We start from the raw sequence: 16,543 nt of genomic DNA, 5'->3' as shown, positions 1-16,543 counted from the left end.
TAACACTCGAAGTGTTCATTTTCTCACTTCCAAATCTTGCTGCCTGGAGGGAAATATTTCAAATGTATTTATAAGCAGAGACACAGATATATTCGAATTGAATTAAAAGGTATTCAAGTGCCATGCATTAATAGTTAGGCTTTTGTTTCTAAGCAGCTGGCATTTCTAGGCATTTACAGCTTTTCAGACATCTACGGAAAAAAAAAAAAAGATTTTTGCAGCATTATGGTGTAAAGTGGTGGCAGCTGTGCAAGAGATGCTGTGTGTTAGAAGCCCCTCTGTGCTACCTAGTTTGGCTGGCATATGAAGCACGGAGGCACAAGGGCATGTGATCTGTCAATCACTTTTACTTGACAATCACCTGTTCCTCACAAGCATCACAGTTTTCCTTTCATAGTTTCCCTTTCTTAACAGTTCTTACTTCTGCACTTTCCCTTTTCTATCCACTTTCTCCAGTTTTCATGTCTTCTGTTTATTTGGCAGCTAATTTATTTGTTTTGATTGTCCCTCTTTTCTGTCAGTGACTTTTTATCTACTTTATCTAACTTGATTACATATCTGACAATGGGATCTCTTTTAAATATTACAGGTATGTGGGGATTTAGCCATTACACAGAGATGCAGTCACATATCATAATACCTTCATTAATATACTTTACTGTATGTGTGGTGTTTGTGGGATCATATTCCATCCACAAAATTATTGTTTCTTTGTTTTGCGTGGGCTGTAGGATAAAAATTGGTTATTTTATAGAACAAATCAACACAACAGATGTTTAATGGAAAATTAAATATTTAAAATGAAGTTGTTTTGCCTTTGGTTATGTTGGTAACATTAATTACATTAATTTGCTTTATGTGTAGGGGCTGTTATTATGATCATTTTATATATTTTTGCTTCATGATTGCTTAAGCATTTGTACTCTTGTTTACTTTATATATATATATATATATATATACTGTGCTGCTCATAAAATTAGAATATCATGAAAAAGTTGATTTATTTCAGTAATTCCATTCAAAAAGTGAAACTTGTATATTATATTTATTCATTACACACAGACTGATATATTTCAAATGTTTATTTCTTTTAATGTTGATGATTATAACTGACAACTAATGAAAACCCCAAATTCAGTATCTCAGAAAATTTGAATATTGTGACAAGGTACAATATTGAAGACACCTGGTGCCACACTCTAATCAGCTTATGAACTCAAAACACTGGCAAAAACCTTTAAATGGTCTCTCAGTCTAGTTCTGTAGGCTACACAATCATGGGGAAGACTGCTGACTTGACAGTTGTCCAAAAGACGACCATTGACACCTTGCACAAGGAGGGCAAGACACAAAAGGTCATTGCTAAAGAGGCTGACTGTTCACAGAGCTCTGTGTCCAAGCACATTAATAGAGAGGCGAAGGGAAGGAAAAGATGTACCCTGGAGAGGATTGTGAAACAAAACCCATTGAAAAATGTGGGGGAGATTCACAAAGAGTGGACTGCAGCTGGAGTCAGTGCTTCAAGAACCACCACGCACAGATGTATGCAAGACATGGGTTTCAGCTGTCGCATTCCTTGTGTCAAGCCACTCTTGAACAAGAGACAGCGTCAGAAGCGTCTCGCCTGGGCTAAAGACAAAAAGGACTGCTGAGTGGTCCAAAGTTATGTTCTCTGATGAAAGTAAATTTTGCATTATTTTTGGAAATCAAGGTCCCAGAGTCTGGAGGAAGAGAGGAGAGGCACAGAATCCACGTTGCTTGAGGTCCAGTGTAAAGTTTCCACAGTCAGTGATGGTTTGGAGTGCCATGTCATCTGCTGGTGTTTGTCCACTGTGTTTTCTGAGGTCCAAGGTCAACGCAGCCGTCTACCAAGAAGGTTTTAGAGCACTTCATGCTTCCTGCTGCTGACCAACTTTATGGAGATGCAGATTTCATTTTCCAACAGGACTTGGCACCTGCACACAGTGCCAAAGCTACCAGTACCTGGTTTAAGGACCATGGTATCTTTGTTCTTAATTGGCCAGCAAACTTGCCTGACCTTAACCCCATAGAAAATCTGTGGGGTATTGTGAAGAGGAAGATGCGATACACCAGACCCAACAATTCAGAAGAGCTGAAGGCCACTATCAGAGCAACCTGGGCTCTCATAACACCTGAGCAGTGCCACAGACTGATGGACTCCATGCCACGCCACATTGCTGCAGTAATCCAGGCAAAAGGAGCCCCAACTAAGTATTGAGTGCTGTACATGCTCATACTTTTCATGTTCATACTTTTCAGTTGGCCAACATTTCTAAAAATCCTTTTTTTGTATTGGTCTTAAGTCTTAAATTTTCTGAGATACTGAATTTGGGGTTTTCATTAGTTGTCAGTTATAATCATCAACATTAAAAGAAATAAACATTTGAAATATATCAGTCTGTGTGTAATGAATGAATATAATATACAAGTTTCACTTTTTGAATGGAATTACTGAAATAAATCAACTTCATGATATTCAAATTTTATGACCAGCACCAGTCTATCTATCTATCTATCTATCTATCTATCTATCTATCTATCTATCTATCTATCTATCTATCTATCTATCTATCTATCTATCTATCTATCTATCTATCTATCTATCTATCTATCTATCTATCTATCTATCTGTTAATAACAGTGTGTGCTTGATAATGTTCTTATTATATGTTATATTAGTGATGATGAACATAACAGGCACTACATTTCTCAGCACACATGCAGTGAGTAGATCATCAGTTTGTTTACACTCTGTTTCTTCTTCCAGGTCTTGCAGAAGTTGGGGAAGGCTGATGAGACAAAAGATGAACAGTTTGAGCAGAGTGTACAGAACTTTAAGAGACAGGAGGTGAGAACATTAAATTGGGTTTGTTTAATGGATTTCCGGTGCTTTCAGGGTTTTGGTAAATGCTTTTAGCTTTAGCGTCATTCATTCATTTATTGTCTGTTTTACCACCTCTGTGAAAGACAGGAAACCCCGGACATGTCTCCAGTCCATCACAGGGCAAACACACACATACACACACTCACACATTAACAAACACTCATACCCAGGGGGACTTAAGTATCTCCAGTTAACCTGAATGCATGTCTTTGGACTGTGGGAGGAAACCGGAGCTCCCGAAGGAAACCCACACAGACTTGAAGAGAATTTTAGCATTTATATGTGATTAGTTTTTGCTGGACTGTTAACTCATTAAAACAAAAACAACTGGACTTATTTTAATGTTAGACTATGGACAATCTGTCATGTTTCTGTTTCTAGTCATTTCACAACAGGAGCTAGAGCAAAAAACTATTATTTTGGATAAACACTGGCAAGAGTAGCAATTTAGTCAAAGCACTTTGTGAAAACTAAACAAGAGATGCAGATTTTGCCAGATTTGTTTGATAAAAACCTTTAAATATTTAATAAATCTGAGTTATCTGACCTTAGGGTCATTCTGCGCCATCAGAGCGCAATTCTGTTAATACTGTCAGTATTTTGTATTGTTTTCAAGATGCTGGACAGTGGCACCACCAGCAGAAGCAGTTTTGGTGTATATCACGTAAATGTTTAAAGTGGCAATTTATTTGAGAAGGGTGTAAACAAACTGAACAGAATCTATACTAATGTGTGTTTCTTGATGTCTATGGTGAAGAAAAATAAACCAGTCTGATCCTCCTCGTTCCACCTGCCCTTGCTAATCCTGGTTAGGGTGTTGAGGCTGTTACGCACCAGCATGCCAGAGCTCAGAGTCGAAAATCACTTTGTCCTTTCTTTAGTCCAGTCCCCATCCCCGCTGCTCCTCATTATAAGGAAAGCTGAATAAACTAAAGCTGCTGAGTCAGTGTCTGATACTGCAGGAGGATTACAGCTCCAGGTCTACGCTGCACCCCCACATGCCAGCTAGAACATAAGCCTGCTCACCACTAATGCCAGTGAAATTTGGATAGTGAAGGACTCGCCACCCACACAGAGCTTTTAGAACAACAGACTCTGAGCGCGTCTGAGGGAATCAGGTTGCAGTAGGTGTTTCCCTCTATACGATGTAAGCATCTGATACCCAATACATGTTACATGAGCAGATCAAGAGTCATTTAAAAGCTGTAATCATGTTTATATCAGATTTGTATTATACAGGGTGGGCCATTTATATGGATACACCTAAATAAAATGGGAATAGTTGGTGATATTAACTTCCTGTTTGTGGCACATTAGTATATGGGAGGGGGGAAACTTTTCAAGATGGGTGGTGACCATGGCGGCCATTTTGAAGTCGGCCATTTCGGATCCAACTTTAGTTTTTTCAATGGGAAGAGGGTCATGTGACACATCAAACTTATTGAGAATTTCACAAGAAAAACAATGGTGTGCTTGGTTTTAACGTAACTTTATTCTTTCATGAGTTATTTACAAGTTTCTGACCACTTATAAAATGTGTTCAAAGTGCTGCCCATTGTGTTGGATTGTCAATGCAACCCTCTTCTCCCACTCTTCACACACTGATAGCAACACCGCAGAAGAAATGCTAGCACAGGCTTCCAGTATCCGTAGTTTCAGGTGCTGCACATCTCGTATCTTCACAGCATAGACAATTGCCTTCAGATGACCCCAAAGATAAAAGTCTAAGGGGGTCAGATCGGGAGACCTTGGGGGCCATTCAACTGGCCCACGACGACCAATCCACTTTCCAGGAAACTGTTCATCTAGGAATGCTCAGACCTGACACCCATAATGTGGTGGTGCACCATCTTGCTGAAAAAACTCAGGGAACGTGCCAGCTTCAGTGCATAAAGAGGGAAACACATCATCATGTAGCAATTTCAAATATCCAGTGGCCTTGAGGTTTTCTATTGATAAAGAATGGCCCCACTATCTTTGTACCCCATATACCACACCATACCATAAATTTTTGTGTTCCAACAGTCTTGGAGGGATCTATCCAATGTGGGTTAGTGTCAGACCAATAGCGGTGGTTTTGTTTGTTAACTTCACCATTCACATAAAAGTTTGCCTCATCACTGAACAAAATGTTCTGTGTAAACTGAGGGTCCTGTTCCAATTTTTGTTTTGCCCATTCTGCAAATTCAGTGCGCCGATCTGGGTCATCCTCGTTGAGATGCTGCAGCAGCTGGAGTTTGTAAGGGTGCCATTTGTGAGTAGCTAATATCCGCCGAAGGGATGTTCGACTGATGCCACTCTCCAGTGACATGCGGCGAGTGCTATGCTGTGGGCTCTTGCTGAATGAAGCTAGGACAGCCACTGATGTTTCTTCATTAGTGACAGTTTTCATGCGTCCACATTTTGGCAAATCCAACACTGAACCAGTTTCACGAAACTTGGCAAGCAGTTTGCTAACTGTAGCATGGGAGATGGGTGGTCTCGTAGGGTGTCTTGCATTGAAATCTGCTGCAATGACCCGGGTACTGCGTTCACCAGACATCAACACAATTTCTAGCCGCTCCTCACGTGTTAACCTCTGCGACATGTCAATGGCTGTAAACAAAGAGAAGCTTGTAAATAACTCATGAAAGAATAAAGTTACGTTAAAACCAAGCACACCATTGTTTTTCTTGTGAAATTCTCAATAAGTTTGATGTGTCACATGACCCTCTTCCCATTGAAAAAACTAAAGTTGGATCCGAAATGGCCGACTTCAAAATGGCCGCCATGGTCACCACCCATCTTGGAAAGTTTCCCCCCTCCCATATACTAATGTGCCACAAACAGGAAGTTAATATCACCAACCATTCCCATTTTATTTAGGTGTATCCATATAAATGGCCCACCCTGGCTCGCGAGCCAAAAAATATTAATTTAACTTAATTTTAAGGCACATATACACGAAATGAACTTGCTGTCTGGAGGGTCCACGTACACCCCCATGTTGAAGCTTTATGTTACATCTTGTAAACCACAGTAAGACCAGGTGGCCACCATTTTCTTTCTTTTTTTAGTGCATTTTCTCCTGATTTTAGCGTGTCAAATTTTCACCCAACTGCGTTATGCTTTCTCTCTACTGGTGCTGACCCCCGCCCCGATTGAGAAAAACGAACTGACACACGACCCCTCCGACACGTGAGCAGTAGCCGACTGCATCTTTTCACCTGCACAAGGCGAGTTCATATGCGATCAGCCTTGTGCACAGAGATCCACACCCTGGTCAACATTATTCCCCTACTCTGTGCAGACACAATCAATCAGCCAGCAGAGGTCGTAATTGCATCAGTTAGCCATATCCAGCTCCCTCCTTGGAGAAACAACAGCAAAACATTGTTCATATAGACGCTCACATTCGATACGATGTATTCGAAATCCCAGCTCTGGTGTGCTAGAGTATTTTACTGCTGCACCACCTGAGCGGCCACCATTTTCTTGAATTAATTATATTTAGTTTTGTGTTTTGTTTTGATGCATTCTTTGTGTTGCCTGTGTTGCATAAAAATCATGAGTTGCTTCTCATGGAGCTTCCTGATCTAATATTTTTGCTCTATAACCTAGTCCTCATTGCAGTCATCTGAATAATCATGTCATTATGGTTAGTTTAGGTGCTGGATCTACTGGCAGCGTTTAAGCATTTCTTGCTTTGTCTAATAAGCATCATATTAATATAAACATGCTAAATTATTGCATAATTAGTATGGAATTATGACTCTAATAATTCAGCACCACGGACAGCAGCATGTCAAGGACGCTCGGACAATCAACCTACTGCCCCCAAGCCAGCTAGCTTGTCACGTTAACGTAATGTTAACGCAAGTCTTATAAACTGTATAAAATTATTGTGTTCTCCGGATTGTTTCATATTTTCATTCACTATTTTACACGTTAAATGGACAAAAGTATTTGGACACCCAGATAATATCCCAAGCCTGGATAAATAGCGAGGGTTGTGTCAGGAAGGAATAATGCGGATCACAATCTGCCGGCGACCCCTAACAGGAGCAGCTGAGGAAATGGATGGATGGATGGATGGATGGATGGATAGACAGACAGACAGACAGACAGATAGATAGATGATGTGTTTTTGCCATAACGTGCAATAAATCAGTTATATGAAATAAATGATATGCCTCCAATTTTGCAGCTACAGTTTCTGGAAAGGTCTCGGTTTAAGAAACTTCAGTGTCCTGCACAAAGCCCTGACCTCACCCCCACTGAACAGCTTTGGAATGAACTGAACAATAAACTGAGGCTTTCTTGACCAACATCAGTGTCCAGCCATACAAATTTTCACAGACAAACTTCAACGTCCTGTTAAAGCATTCTCAGAAGATGATCACACACTCTATTTTAATACCATTTGTTTTTTAAATGGAAGGTCTGACAAGCTCAGAAATGCTTTTTGGCTGTACAGTGTATCATAGCTGCAATAAAATTCACACAAATGCCGGTTAATGTAATCAGTGCGTAACAGATGGACGTGGATTTGTGTGAGCATTGATCTGCAGCTGCTTGCTGCTTTTGTGCTCCGAGACTTATTGTGTCATTTGTTTTGTCTCTACAGTCAGAGGGTGCCAGGCTTCAGAGGGAAACCAAGGCATATATAGCAGCTGTGAAAGGTGACTCATTCTAACTCACACACACACACACACACACACACACACACACACACACACACACACAGGAAAAGATGCTGCTGTAATATTGAAGAGTGATGCTTAGCTAATGTAGCGGTGTGTTAATATTGCAGGAATGCAACAGGCCTCCATGAACCTGACAGTATCTCTGCATGAAGTGTATGAGCCTGACTGGCATGGCAAGGACGATGTGATGACTATCGGCAAGGTACGTGCGGTTCCAGGTCTTGTTCAGTGCGTCCGTATTTGTTGTGCAGTTTAAAGGGTGAGGTACAGAGAGCGCACATGCATTCTGGTAACATTTCTGTTGGCGCACAGGTGCTTGTGAGTTCAAATCTCAGCAGGGTGCCCCCTACACTCTAAAAAATAAAACATTGGGTCAACAAAAAAAATTAAGGCAACGTTTTGCATTAGTCTTTTTGAGTTATGCCAACTTCTCCTAGAATTACGTTGACCCAACACAATATTTTAAATTACACAAACTTAATAACTGTCAACATGAACAGATATTTTTAAGTTAGTGTTAATTAAAAATACTTTTTACTGAATTATGAAAACCTAAAATATTGTGTTGGATCAACGTAATTCTACAAGTAGTTGGCATAACTCAAAAAGACTAATGCAAAATGTTGCCTTGATTTTTTTTGTTGACCCAATGTTTTATTTAATATTCATTTAACTTAAAAGTTTTAATACTAAATATAACATTGGGTCAACAGAAAAAATCAAGGCAACATTTTGCATTAGTCTTTTTGAGTTATGCCAACTGCTCGTAGAATTACGTTGATCCAACATCCTGTAGCCTAATATCTCTAAACATTAATTTGAATGTTTGATAGCATTGCACTGAATTTGCTGAATGTAAAACAATTTTAACAATGATACAAGAACAAGGAAACATGAATTATTACCAAAAAATAATTTATTACAGAACACATCTACTTTTACCAAATCCCATTAGTGGACAACAATAAAAACTATGAAAAAACAAATTCCACATATCAGTCTGTAAAATCAGTATTTTAAAAATTATATGAATTAAACAAATGAGTAATGTTTATTGTTTAGTTTATTTTTACCTAGAACGCAAACACGTAATAATTAGCTAGCCAACCTTAGCATAGTTGTTGGCTACTTTTGCTACACAAACATTGTAAAATAGACTAGACAAAAAATAAGTTTTTAATAGCTCACCAGGGAAATTTTATGTCACTGGAAATATTTTAATCCATGAAAAAGTCAAGTTTTACTCAGTATATATCACCAAATCGTGCGTTGGTCCATGCCACTCTGAAGAAAAGCTAGCTAGCTAATTTGCATAGCACTCAAACTCTCTCTTTCCCGCTCTCTCGCTCTTGTAGTTTGTGCCTGCCGACCTTCAACTGCAAAGCGGGCAAATTATTCAAATCACAAAAGTGAAATCTGTAGATATATAGGTCAAAAATTGTTTGTAACAGTTAGAATGCTCACCTTGCTTGTGAAAGACTCACTCCACAGTGAAGAAAGGGCGCCTTGAAAACACAGACCGTTTCTGTTCGTGTGGGCGGGGCGAATTTAAACTACTTAGAAAATTAAGTCCTACAGTGTATGTATTTTAAGTTGCTAGAAGCTAAATTTTGTTCTTTATTGTTCAACCCAATATCTTAAGTTCAGGTGATTCATTATAGTGTGTTGAAACAACACTTATAATTTGTGCATTATCAGAACTCAATAAAATAACAACTGCAAGTAAAAAATTGTGTAATATAATGTAACTTGATTTTTTGGCATACAGCAGTGCATATATTTAAGTACTGGTTAAAGGCCATCTGAATTACTTTTTAGAGTGTAGCAGGCACAATCGACCACTAGTCTTCTGGGTGGGAAAAGACCTGACTAAAAAGGGGGCGGGGTCTTCGATGCTTTGTAAGAACCCTGGTTATTAGCTCCTGGAGCCTGTACAGAAGTGGAGGAACGCAGAGATCAGTGTGTGACTCTCCATGCACAGGACTGGCCTCCCGAGCAAATCAACCAAAGTACAAGCAAAAAATAAGGGGTCATTGGACTGCACATACATCAGAGAAAGCATGTGTCAGGCAAATATACCATCCTCGGATGCAATCCAGGTTCCCAGCAGTGAAAGTCTAACTGGCTAGGATAAAATTGAGTGAAAAAGCAGTAAATTACGTTAGCACACCAGAGCTGACATTTCAAACTTGTTGGTTCAAAACTCTGAAGCTCTGTTACCGGCAGACTGGGCAGCTACACGAACAACGATTGGCCGTTGTTCATACAGGGTGGGAGCCGCAGCTGGGACCTTATAACTGATGCAATTACGACCTCTGGCTGGCTGGTTGATGGTGCCTGCACAGAGTCAAGAAATAATGTGTTGATCAGGGTGTGGCTCTCCGTACACAAAGCTCTCTGTGCAGGTGAAAAGATGCAGTCGGCTACTGCACACATGTCGGAGGGGGCGTGTGTCAGTCACGGCTCATCTCAGTCAAAGTGGAGATCAGCATCGGTAGAGAGGAGGCGTAATGCAAACGGGTAATTGGATACGACTAAATTGGTAAAAAAAAATTGGAAAAATGCATAAATATAATAGTAAAAAAAACTAGAAGCAATTAAATAAAGCCAGAAACCTGAAGATACATATAAGGGAAATTTAAACTAGCAGTTAAAATGGGAACTTCACTGCTTTTGGCTTGTTATTCTCTACCATCATAATCATTTTATTAATGTTAATTCATTTGTTAATTTAGTTTCTCTTCTATTTACAGTTGAGATTAATTTTAAAGCTGACTGTATGTTCAACAAAGAAAGAGGTGGCGAGCAAAATTCTATCAATCAGCACAAACAATCAAGTTCTAAGCAGCTTACATGCTTGTGTGTTCCTGTGCAAAAGCATTTCTCTGCTGTGCATGCCAAAAAACCCCAGAAATAATTTCCTCCCTGAGAAAGGCTGTTCTAGAAGCCACGGCTCAGCTAGTGTCTGTTTACTGGGGGATGAAAAACCTTCCTGAATGAGTAAAGCGAGGCCCCCGGGCTTTGCATTTCAAACTCGGTTCTAAAGTGGCTGTTAAAAGATCAAGGTGAGGCATGATTGAATTTCCCTGTGCACTTGCGTATGCATAAGGACCGACTCATCTACTGTGGCAGCTTGGAGAATATAGCAGGCTTGTTTTTTTTACTGAAACCTGAGAGCTGCATTATTCTGTGTAGGATGATTCAATGTAAATGTGGAGCAGATGTAGGATCAGTTTAAAATGGATACGATTAACAGGGCATTCTGGGTCGATTTGAGACAGGATGATTTGCTCTCTCTGTCTCAACCAAAGCTGTAATGTTGCGCCTCTTTTAGAAAAACAGATGAATCATAACAGACACTGTGGTGTATTACAGACGCATGCGTCTCTCTGACAGGGGTGGAAGGGGTTGCTCACGCTGCATAGTTTAACACCACGCTAGAGAGGGATTTTAATAGCTCACAATAAAGCCTGCAGCCTCAGTAGGCTGTTGTTTGTGTCTAAGCAGAGAGAGTACGCCATGCTAATAGGGATTAGAGAATCAAAACAGCACAGTAGTTCACGCTCACAGGAGAAGGGTAGGATGTTTACCAACTGCTTTATCTTAGGAAGGGACTTGGAGCGCTAGTTACCATTAAAAATTTCAAAAACAATTTAGCTTCTCTGAGCATCCAAATAGGTGGAAATCAGATGGCGCTAAATCAGGACTATAAGCTCTCTGTCTCTCAGACACGACCAATTACTACTCCTCCCACCCTCACCATTTCCAACCAAAATATAAAAGTGTGGAAACTTTTTGAAGATCCCTTGTATTATCAAATACTACTTCTACTGCAAAAGATTATATACACTGATCAGCCATAACATTAAAACCACCTCCTTATTTCTACACTTACTGTCCATTTTATCAGTTCCATTTTCCATATAGAAGCACTTCGTAGTTCAACAATTACTGACTGTAGTCCATATGTTTCTCTGCATGCTTTGTTAGCCCCCTTTCATGCTGTTCTTCAATGGTCAGGACCCTCCCAGGACCACTACAGAGCAGGTATTATTTAGGTGGTGGATCATTCTCAGCACTGCAGTGACACTGACATGGTGGTGGTGTGTTAGTGTGTGTTGTGCTGGTATGAGTGGATCAGACACAGCAGCGCTGCTGGGTTTTTGTAAGTACCGTGTCCACTCACTGTCCACTCTATTAGACACTCCTACCTCGTTGGTCCACCCTGTAGATGTAAAGTCAGAGACGATCGCTCATCTATTGCTGCTGTTTGAGTTGATCATCTTCTAGACCTTCATCAGTGGTCACAGGACGCTGCCCATGGGGCGCTGTTTTCTGGATATATTTTTGGTTGGTGGACTATTCTCAGTCCAGCAGTGACAGTGAGGTGTTTAAAAACTCCAGCAGCGCTGCTGTGTCTGATCCACTCATACCAGCACAACACACACTAACACACCACCACCGTGTCAGTGTCACTGCAGTGCTGAGAATGATTCACCACCTAAATAATACCTGCTCTGTGGTGGTCCTTGGAGGGTCCTGACCATTGAAGAACAGCATGAAAGGGGGCTAACAAAGCACGCAGAGAAGCAGATGGACTACAGTCAGTAATTATAGAACTACAAAGTGCTTCTATATGGTAAGTGGAGCTGATAAAATGGACAGTGAGTGTAGAAACAAGGAGGTGGTTTTAATGTTATGGTTGATCAGTGTATACGTTTTTATTCCTCTGGCGGGTCTGGTTTCATTGGGAAACACTGAATGCAAGGCAGGAATACCCTGGACAGAGCGCCAATCCATCACAGGGCTTTTGCCATTAAATGAATGAGTTTTACTTTATTAGTTTTGTGTTAGTTTAATAGTCTGGTGTAAGTGCACTATGATAGGAGAATCAAATTAGCTTACAATTCCCCAGTGCACACAAACTGTATGTATGTGTGGGACTTTATTTTACAAAGCTGACACCCAGAATTAATTCCTAAACTGTAAGTTAGTCGTGGCTGAAATGCTAAATCTGGGAGTTTGGGAGATATCACCAATATGACTGTCACTTTTTTGTCTTCTTTAGAACTGTGATGAATTATGGGAAGATTTTCATGAGAAACTGGTGGACTCAACGATCAATGCACTGGAGACATATTTAACCCAGTTTCCTGATATCAAGGTACAGCTGTGTGATTTTTATGTCTTATGGTGATGTGATGATGTGATGATGTTTAGAGCAGTAAAGCAGTATATACAGTATATACAATCTGGTTTGGGGACCTACTGGACTCATAGTCTCATTTCTATTTTCTTCTTTCTAGATTCGAATAGCAAAGCGAAGCAGAAAATTAATCGACTATGACAGTGCAAGGCACCATTATGAGACCCTACAGGCCTCCGCCATAAAGAATGAAAGAAAGATCTCAAAGGTACAGAAGAATCTGCTTTGTCCTTTGTGTCTTATATACTATGTATTATATACTCTATATGGACAAAAGTATCGGGACACCCCATAATTTTTGAATTTGTGTGTGTTAGCCACAACAGTTACAAACAGGTGTAATAAATCAGTTATATAAAGGGAATTATATGCTTAATTTTGTGCAGCAACAGTTAGCGGAAGGCTCTTGCCCACAAAGCAAGTTCTATAAAGCTCAGTTTAAAGAAACTCCAGTGATCGGCACAGAGCCCTGACCTCAGCCACACTGAACAGCTTTAGAATGACCCAGAATATCAATTGAGACTTTCCTGACCAACATCAGTGACCAGCCATACAAATGCTCTTTTGACTGAATGGGCACAAATTCCCACAGAAGTGTCTCAGAAGTGTAGCTGTTGTTATAACTGGGAAGATGTAACATAGAGGTCACTCTATTTTAATACCATTTGTTTTTGTTTTTTTAAATAGGATGTCCAACAAGCTCATGGTCAGATGTCCAAATACTTTTGGTCATACAGTGTATTATGTACTTCATTTAATAATCAGCTGGAAGCTAGTTAAAATGTTGCATTCTGTAAAGATTGAACACATACATTTAAACAGGCAGAGGAAGACTTGAAAAAGGCCCAGAAGGTGTTTGACGATCTGAATGTGGATCTGCAGGATGAGCTGCCCACTCTCTGGGACAAGTAAGTCATTAGTCAATAATACATTTTTCATAGAACTTTTAGGATTTAATCTGTACCTTGGGGTTCACTTAATTATAGAATTGCGTAAATACCAGTGGCAGCTCCGTTTAAACTTTTACTTTTTTAAGTCTAGTTTTTTACTACTGTCAGCAATTTCTAAAGGCAGTTCACCATCATCTGAAAAATAGAGCATCTGGAAGATTTTCTTCTGGCTTGGTTAAGCTGATAGGAAATGCCAAGTAATTCCATGAATTAATCAAAATTTGGAATATGTTTCCACACAGCCAGCACAGATAAACTGAGGATTTTAATATTTTGCTGTCAGCCCCTCTCTTTGAGAACTGTGTGTTCCAGTGCTGCTCGAGGAACAGCGGCCTGCTTACATAATCTGCATAAATGTCTGCTGCCCTCTAGCTTTGTTTTGCCCTGTGCAGACCTGGGAAGATCACGTCAAGGTGCAATCTGTTTAAAAACTATTAAAATCTATGAAAAACTGATCTTGTGCTCTTTGTTGATGGAACTTATTTGAAGAATCAGAATTGAAGGACTTTATTTTAATCTAAGAGTTTGATTTCTTCTTATGTGGCTCTGTATCAGATTTGATCATCATTATATCAAGACAGGTGTTGAAATACCAAAACCTTTACAGTATGGATCCAGAAGTCAAAATGCAATTTTGTTTTACTGTAAAGAATGTTTTAGAATAATTACAGCATGTCTAAACATGACAAGACTGACCTACCATACGCTGAATGATTTCTAATTTTTGAATTCATGTGTTTAAGCCACTACTCTGTCCAGTGGCCTGCACAGAGCCCTGACCTCAGCCCCACTCAGCAGCTTTGGAATGAACCAGAACATCAGTTGAGGCTTTTTTGACCAACATCAGGCTTTTTGACCAACATCAGTGCCCAGTCATACAAGTGCTCTTTTGAATGGGCACAGATTCCCACAGACATACTTCAATGCCTTGTAAAAAGTTTTTTCAGAGGAGTAGCTATTGCTATAGCTGAACAGATTACATAGAGGTCATTCTATTTTAATACCATTTGTTTTTTAAATGGGACATCCAACAAGCTCATGGTGCAAATTCTTTTGGCCATATAGTGGATATAAAATTCTAAATAAAAGTATATGCTCCCATAAAAGCTATATAAATCCCTCTGCTCACAACTTCCAACTTATCCACAATAGCATCAATTCAGTCAACAGGGCTACCACATTTGAGATGTTGCTGTGCCATGTGATCAGAATGTGTTTGCACAGATCAGAGACAAAGGTTGCATTGCTTTTATGTTTTATATCACTTTTAGCTTTATTTTTATAAGATGGTGTTGCTTACTGCTTTGTGGCTGTTCCTAGACGTTTCTACTTTACAATAACATCGACAAAAATCCCTGATAAACAATTTGCTTATGAATGTTTCATGGGTGAATGCAGGATTGTATGCACCTAATGGCAGTAGGATTAGGTTCGATGAACGGTGTCTTTTTCCTATTCTTAACATGTTGCCTTTTCACACCTATATTGCCATAAAAGAACAGGGCATTTAGTCATTTGTATATTCTAACACATTTCTCTTCTTGTCTTTGCAGTCGAGTGGGATTTTATGTGAACACCTTCAAGAGCATCAGCAGCCTGGAAGCCAAATTTCACAGAGAAATCTCCATTGTAAGTCACACCGGCTTTTTATACCCACAACATGAAGTATCACTCTTATGTATTTACGAACAGACTTCTGTTGGTCTGGTTCTGCCTGCATGGGTGCCATACCCTAAATCACTGCCTTAAATCACTGAAACATTTATACCCGCCCCCCCAACAGCTTACAGGGTATCATGGTGAAAGAATATTTATTGATACAAACAGTTTTAATACAATAAGTTGACATAATTTGTCAGTTTAATTAAAAATATATGGTTCTCTTGACAAATATCCATATACTATTACTCTACTATTATTCACCCCCCTCTACTAGGCAGGGTTCTTCAGTAAATGCTGCCAAGCTTCTGAAACCTCTCTTGTGGATTCTTCTTCCATTCCTCTTGTGTGAAAGCTTTCAGCTTGATGAGGTTTGATGGCTTTCATGCTGCAGCTGCTTCTTTAAATACTACCAAGGATTCGCTATAGGATTTAAATCTGGAGACTAAGAAAGCCACTCCAGGTTATTCCAGGACTGATTCCCTAGCCAAGCTTCGTTTGACTTTGGTTGATAGTTGATTTATGTATAGTAGTGCGTGACTCTAAAACACAGAGTGATACTGATCTCTGTGAGACCTCACTTCTGGCAATACCAACATCGTGTATTTAAATACTACTAGAATGATAAGATAATAATTAATAATAAACAATAATAATAATTAAATAAGATATTATAAAATAGTAAAAGTAGCACATGATTAGCCACTGCTTATTAAGTGCAATTTAAATAATATCTAATTGTGGTCATCACTAAACTGCTAACTTGTTTGTTAACCAAATTAAGAACATGCTTTTAATAATAAAAAAATAACTGAATAAAACATAATTTTTATACAGATCATCATTGCTTCTTGCAGGCAGCTGAAAATCAGCTTCCTCCCAGCTGGTTTTGCAGTTCTGCAGCTGATTATTAGTCATGAAAAGGCTCGTGTTCTTGGATGTGTGAGATTTCTAAATTGCAGAGCAGACATTGATGCTCTCTGCTGAGATAGTTTTAATGCTGCACATCTGCTGTATCCGCCATGAATCTGTTTAAAAAATATATATATTTATAATGTAAAACACATTGATTCATTTATGAAAATGTGACCAATTTAACCAAGTTTATGTATTATTTTAATTAGTTTATTTGAGCAAT

The 16,543-nt window shown here is 39.3% G+C and overlaps 1 protein-coding gene across 2 annotated transcripts in view; it reads left to right on the top strand.

Moving 5' to 3' along the window:
* The window catches only part of amph (amphiphysin), a 41,403-nt gene that overhangs the window by 4,289 nt on the left and 20,571 nt on the right, over nt 1-16,543 (top strand). For both annotated transcript variants that reach the window (XM_062993858.1, XM_062993857.1), the window contains exons 2-8: nt 2,789-2,869; nt 7,512-7,566; nt 7,698-7,792; nt 12,659-12,754; nt 12,897-13,004; nt 13,619-13,704; nt 15,300-15,375. In XM_062993858.1, the coding sequence (XP_062849928.1) occupies nt 2,789-2,869; nt 7,512-7,566; nt 7,698-7,792; nt 12,659-12,754; nt 12,897-13,004; nt 13,619-13,704; nt 15,300-15,375 (597 nt within the window). The remainder of the gene's footprint in view (nt 1-2,788; nt 2,870-7,511; nt 7,567-7,697; nt 7,793-12,658; nt 12,755-12,896; nt 13,005-13,618; nt 13,705-15,299; nt 15,376-16,543) is intronic.

The sequence above is a fragment of the Trichomycterus rosablanca genome, chromosome 4, assembly GCF_030014385.1.
Source record: "Trichomycterus rosablanca isolate fTriRos1 chromosome 4, fTriRos1.hap1, whole genome shotgun sequence".
Classification (NCBI taxonomy): Eukaryota; Metazoa; Chordata; class Actinopteri; order Siluriformes; family Trichomycteridae; genus Trichomycterus; species Trichomycterus rosablanca.
The sequence above is the reverse complement of the archived record's forward strand: the minus strand, read 5'-3'. Positions and strand labels throughout refer to the sequence as shown.